This window comes from Pholcus phalangioides, unplaced genomic scaffold (genome assembly GCF_987345545.1).
Source record: "Pholcus phalangioides strain wild (caught in Gottingen) unplaced genomic scaffold, Ppha-v1.0 ptg000039l_1, whole genome shotgun sequence".
NCBI lineage: Eukaryota > Metazoa > Arthropoda > Arachnida > Araneae > Pholcidae > Pholcus > Pholcus phalangioides.
Window position 1 is genome coordinate 883,910 of NW_028301625.1, and position 6,000 is coordinate 889,909.

General features: G+C 31.2%; 1 protein-coding gene across 2 annotated transcripts in view; it reads right to left on the reverse strand.

Moving 5' to 3' along the window:
• The window catches only part of LOC149065441 (complement C3-like), a 278,201-nt gene extending 274,342 nt beyond the window's left edge, over nt 1-3,859 (reverse strand). For both annotated transcript variants that reach the window (XM_089253977.1, XM_089253976.1), the window contains exon 1: nt 3,579-3,859. In XM_089253977.1, the coding sequence (XP_089110103.1) occupies nt 3,579-3,634 (56 nt within the window). In that variant the 5' untranslated portion in view covers nt 3,635-3,859. The remainder of the gene's footprint in view (nt 1-3,578) is intronic.
• Nucleotides 3,860-6,000: the final 2,141 nt, after the last annotated feature.

The window sequence follows — 6,000 nt, forward strand, 5'->3', positions numbered from 1 at the left end:
AAACTACTGTGTTTAAAACTTTTAATGTCTTTCTCAAAATGTATAAAACTAATTAATAGCAAACTACTGCAGAATATTAGTTTCAGGGATAGGTAGGCGGCATGGACACAATTTCCCATACATATGAAAAATTCGATTAGTTCTGGAAGGACGCTATCCGTCAGTAAAAAAGGTTAAAGTTTTGTACAAAAATTCGATTCGCTCTCATGCCGTTTTCTAACGACCGAATTTCTAGAAAATTAGAGTCTAAAATCCGAAGAACTGAGGTCATGCAAGGAAACATTGAATTGGTTGTAAAATAAGTATATCGTTGGAATTTATCATGGACCCATCCAAGTATCGCCGACATTAGATTACTTCTTAGCTCTTGATGATTGCAGGTAGTCAAGGTAGGAAATAAACTTTAAATAACATAAAGGACTTGGAAACTGATGTGAAATTTCTACTGGAACGTAATTAATCTTAAAAGTTTGGAAAAACCGTCAGTGAGAGTGATGGTGGAATGTAAGCATTACTTTGAAACATGAAACAAATAGCTAAATCTTTAAAAGGCAAGATTAGGCCAAATCCATCTGATCGCGTAGAGATTCCAGGTAACATTATACAGCCACGTCGGTATTGTATTGTACTGTATTTCATGCTATATTTTTATGCCATCAGTGTATATTGAACACTTTGAGGTATTGAGGCACGATGGAAAGTTGTTAAAAAATACTGTATATCGCATTATGCACATAATAGAGACCAAAGATTCCCTATGAATGTCAGATTAATTTACCTTGACGAGAGCGCGTAGTGATACTAATGTAACACCTACAAGATTCTCGAACTCAAGTAGATGCAGAAACACTTGATGAAACTCGAGAGGGTGAAGTTCATAGAGCACATGTATTCTGGGAATTGATTTTCAAAATTTGAAGTTTTCAAAATTTATATAAATGACATCAAATTGTTTGTTAGAGTCTGCGATATTTTAATTTACAGTTATGTTTTTCTATTGACCCTAGTCACAAATGTATTGCATCATGCTCTTTCTTACTTAAACATATTATGCGAAGCATATTTCAGTTCTTCTCCATTTTTCCGATGATTGTTTAGAACAATTAATTTTCATACCACGAAAAACGATCCACTTTCTTGCTAATTTTAAATTACTTGTTCAGTTAAATTTCGTATCATGCTTCTATATATTCACAGCTCTGCGTTCACATTTACATTCAACATTGTCTTTAAAATGCCTCATTCTCTTTTAGAGAAAATATCATAACTCCTTTGTTAGTATATAAGGACTTGACAAAGCAATCGGTAAGATGAATGAATTTGGTTGGTGTTGTGCGTTTCCATAAACATCTATGTCGAAACGGCCGCCTTACCGTACTCAAATGATTGTAAATTCGCAGTAATCGATACGCAGAAAAATGCCTACTATAGCAGTTAAAAGTGTTACGAGTCTGTAATTTCTGAATTCTACACTTTTTTGGTTTTCTTTTAGAAATCAGGATGACATTTGCTAGTTTCTATGCACGTGGGGAGACATTTTCATGCAAAGGTGAATGCAAGGAATTACAATCTTTTAGCCTATATTATATATTTTCTTGTTTTTATTATATTGGTTATCACGGGCTATTCTATTACATGTTTGTAATTTGCAACTAGTGAATCAATTTGGGTCAGACTATGATTATGAAGACTGAAATGCTATTAAGACAAAAACATATTCAACAGATTTTAGATGTTCGTAAGGATGGATGATATCACTTTTTTGATGCTCAACCAAGGTCAGTTTCAAGAAATAAAACTTAAGTTCACATACAGACAGCGCTATCCATTGATATATTCTAAAGTCGGCATCATTCTTATCCGCATTAGTACATTGTGATATTGCAGTTTAACTTCCAAAACAATTTTCTAGGTCAGTGGACCGTTATAAAATGGGAAGTGTTATGTATACAGTTGTCGTTTAGCATAATTTATAAAATGGAGCAAAGAGAATATATATAAAGTGGAAAGGGAAGAAATTGAAGCAAAAGTTTTTATGAAAGAAATACAGAACGATATGCGATCTGGTAAAAATGATCATCAAAAGCAAAAATCATGGAAATCATTAGAATGACACAGAGTTTCACAGGCTACGACCTCGTCACAATTATTATTCGCGATAACGTCACTTTCTAACCATTTATCTACTGACGGTACTTTGAAGTACCACTTTTTTAAGCCACATTGTTGGCCTTTGGTACTTTGAAGTATGAAGACTGTATAACAACTTTACCATTACAGGATGACAGCACAAGCTGGGGACATCTAGTTATGTTAAATATAACGAAGTTTTCTGCATGAAGAATTTATTCTCATTTTCATTGTAATAATTGTTTAGTTTCATTTTACTTTTATTGAAGCAGCTATTTGTTCGAGACTATGCTATGAAACTGGTCTGGTAAAGATCTCGGGAACGGAATAAGTCAGGTGGCAGAGTTCTGGCGTTCATTGTTTCATTCATAAGAAGTTATTGATTCAAATTTAAGAGGCGTAATACTAAAGAAATAGTTAAAGTGAATGCATAATATTTTTTCACGTACTCGTTATTAATTCAAATTTTGGTTTATGTCAGCATTTTCGTAAAATAATACCCGTGTTTCAAATACCAAGCAAATTTGTGACTAGTACTTATAAGTATCGTCAGTAAATGGTGAGGCGTAGACTATGTAAACAATATTGAACTGCAATTCTATTATGATTTGAACGTAAGGTTTTTTCCGATTTGTAGAACTTATAAATGAAATCTCGATATAACGTTACTCTGTTGACTAAGAGTAAATCCTAAAAAAATGGTATAGGGAATATCGTTGCATTAGAAAACACAGCATCATCGTAATGAACCACCAAATTTATACTTTTCTTGACATATTTTCTAAATCCGCGTTGTTAGTACCATTTTTTTTCATATTTATTTGCCACAAAACATTATAATTAATATGTTGATTAATAAAATAAAGTGTTTACCACATTACACTTTTGTTTATTACACCTGACAAAGTGTTCCCTTAACAAATGTATAAAACAATTTATGCTTTTCTTTGTGGTAAAATGAATAAATATTTATGCAACTGTTTTATTCAACATATTTGAATCGGTATTTTTTAATTTTTTTGTTAACGTATGGTGCTGACGGTGCTCTAAAGTACCAGGTTAATTAATTGGTTGTGTACGAATTAACTAACCTGGATTAAAATAATAAAATAATTTTTTAAGAATTGTGTTTTTAGGCTTTAATTAGGACTAAAATGACCTATTAAAATTCACATAACAATTATTTCCTTTTTCATAATGTGGTAGATCAAGGGTTAAGCTAAAAAGGACTTTTATATTCAGTTATCTTTCTTATTATTTAATTTTGCACATCCGTGCAGGTAGCAAATAACATTCTATTCCATTTTGATACGATAATTTTCATTTTTTCCAAACCCGGCACAAATTTTAGTTTCAATTAATTAATTATATAAATTAAAGCCGAAGTAAAATATCCTTACATAGAAAGTTACTTAATTATGGGGAAATTATTTTAAAATATCACTTACTGAGCATCCAAAACACTCCATATCAGAGAAGATATCACTAAAACCACCGTCCACATGCTTCAATCAATTGCTAATGAAATAAAGAAATTCAATTACATACTACTAGACGCCGATACCGAAAATGCGCCAATTTAGTCTAAGACCCAAACAGCTTTCAATTTACTTCCTTTCTGAGAATCATAAACATGTCTCTGATTTGATAGCAGAAAGGAACGAGTCTTGAACTTTGACCTGAATGTTTTTTTGTTGACCTTCGCAAACTCGTCTTCTGTGATATTATGCGATTACTTGCTGAAGAAGGGGACGGTCATAAATCAAAACTATGTAAAATTGATTTCTCGGCGTAAATAGAAAGCTATTTCACATATAGCAACCATTAGAAATCTAGAACGGGTTTCAGAATGATGGCGTAAAATTTGTAATATTGCATAACGAGCGACATTCAATAAAATCTATTACCGTAAAATTCTTTGTTGGTTTTGGTATTGGTACCCTGAAGAAGCAAATGCATGAAACGCAGTCATAAGACTTGTGAAAGATTGCATCTTTCAGCGAAAGCGGAAGATTATTATCATTAACATAAACTTTGTGGTTTTGCTAGTTTCGTTTTTAGGCTCTTGCATTCTGGAAGTTTTGAAAACAAACAGAATTTTATTCAGTTATTCGGAATAAATACGATTAAGATGCAAAACACCTAAAGGTGTTAACTTTTTGATGATTTTAGATAAAAGCTTGAAGTTGAGTGTGAGGTTTTATATGGAGGTATTTTATATGCAAAGAAAAAAAAATATTGTCATATTTTACTTTCAAGTTACATTATCCTTAACTGTTTTGAAGGACAAGTTATTTTTCCCCAGATCAACATAAAACAGAGTAGATAGGTGAAATTGATTCCCCCACCCTTTGAAGGGAGATCATTATTTTTAAATCATTATATGGTCAGCAGATGACCGAAAATAAGGGCTTACAATTATCAACTTTATGGATTAAATCCACGTGGATTCGTGGATTAAATCCACGATATATAATGTTTCGGATTGGGAAATAAATGTTTGTGTTGTGATAATCATTTGTTGTTGTCTAGAGTTGGAAATGATTGAAGAAGCGTCTGTTTTTTTTTTAAGCTTAAAAAACTAAAAATATACTTAAATCAGTCAACTACCGAGACAATATGAATGCCATTTATATTTTCACGGCACATCTTGGCAATAAATTGTTCCGGCGAAAAACGTGTTTAACAACATCAAAAAAAGCAGAAGTGGTTAGATTATTTTAGTTAAGAATAACAATGTGACCTTTATCATTGCTAACATGACCGATAAGAAAGAGTCCAATTCATTCCATTGTTGGGAATATTTTTCATAATTCATCAATAAACAGAACGAATGGAAAGCGTTGTGTCATCACTTCTACTTAGAAATTAGCGGAACTTTCTAATATAAATCCAGTGAGCACGATAAAATGCATTAAAACATGCAATAAATGTTCCACGGACTAGCTATAAATCTTTTCCAGATCTCCCATCCCATCTCTTCCCCAGTTTATTCAAACTGCGAACAGTTTAATGAACAGAAAACTTTCAGCTAATCCTTCTAAAGTAAATGCTAGAAATTGTTTGTGCAGTCACCCTTCAATTTCGGTAACCAAATAAATCATTCGAATACGTAGTCTCTCAAATTTCCAGATATAATTGGATATAAAGAAGCAATAACTGAAGATTTTAGTCATTCTTCAAGGCTGGGATTTTAAGATTGAATAAAATTCAATAACTTTGTGACCAGATGTTTTATGAAACATGTTTTAATTAAAATTTTAAAATACTAATTTTTATCTGATAGGAATTTAAGTAATTAAAATGAATACTTTTCACATGTTTTTAAGGAATCACATAATTACTTGCGTTAAATAAGATTTAATTAAGATTTCTTATCAGTAATACCCAGGTTTTGATTATACTGAAACAAAAAATAAATCATTTTAAATCATTGTAATTGATTGATTGAGAGTTGTTTATTGGAACTGATGAATGATACAAATTAACCCTGTAGTTAATTTCCATCAAAAGTTTATCAATTGTTAATTAGTATCAAGTTTAAATCGAATTATAACCCTTTCACAGCCGAGCATTCATTTCTAAGAATTTTCAAGATGTTTTTTTGCATTTTTAATACTCAAAAAATACATTGAAAATAAATATGTAATAAAATCTTCATTTTTTTCAAATTTTCAGATTTTTGGTAAAATTTTGGGGCTTCGTATAAATATAAAGAAATAATTAACCTCATTCAATTTTTTTTTTTCAGCCAAAATATATTCACATACAATGTTTTTCCAGAACTTTATTTGCGAAATTTTATATAATACATCGCACTTTCCCCAGAGGCACTTTTACTAGGAAGCCATCTTAAAAACACATAAAGTG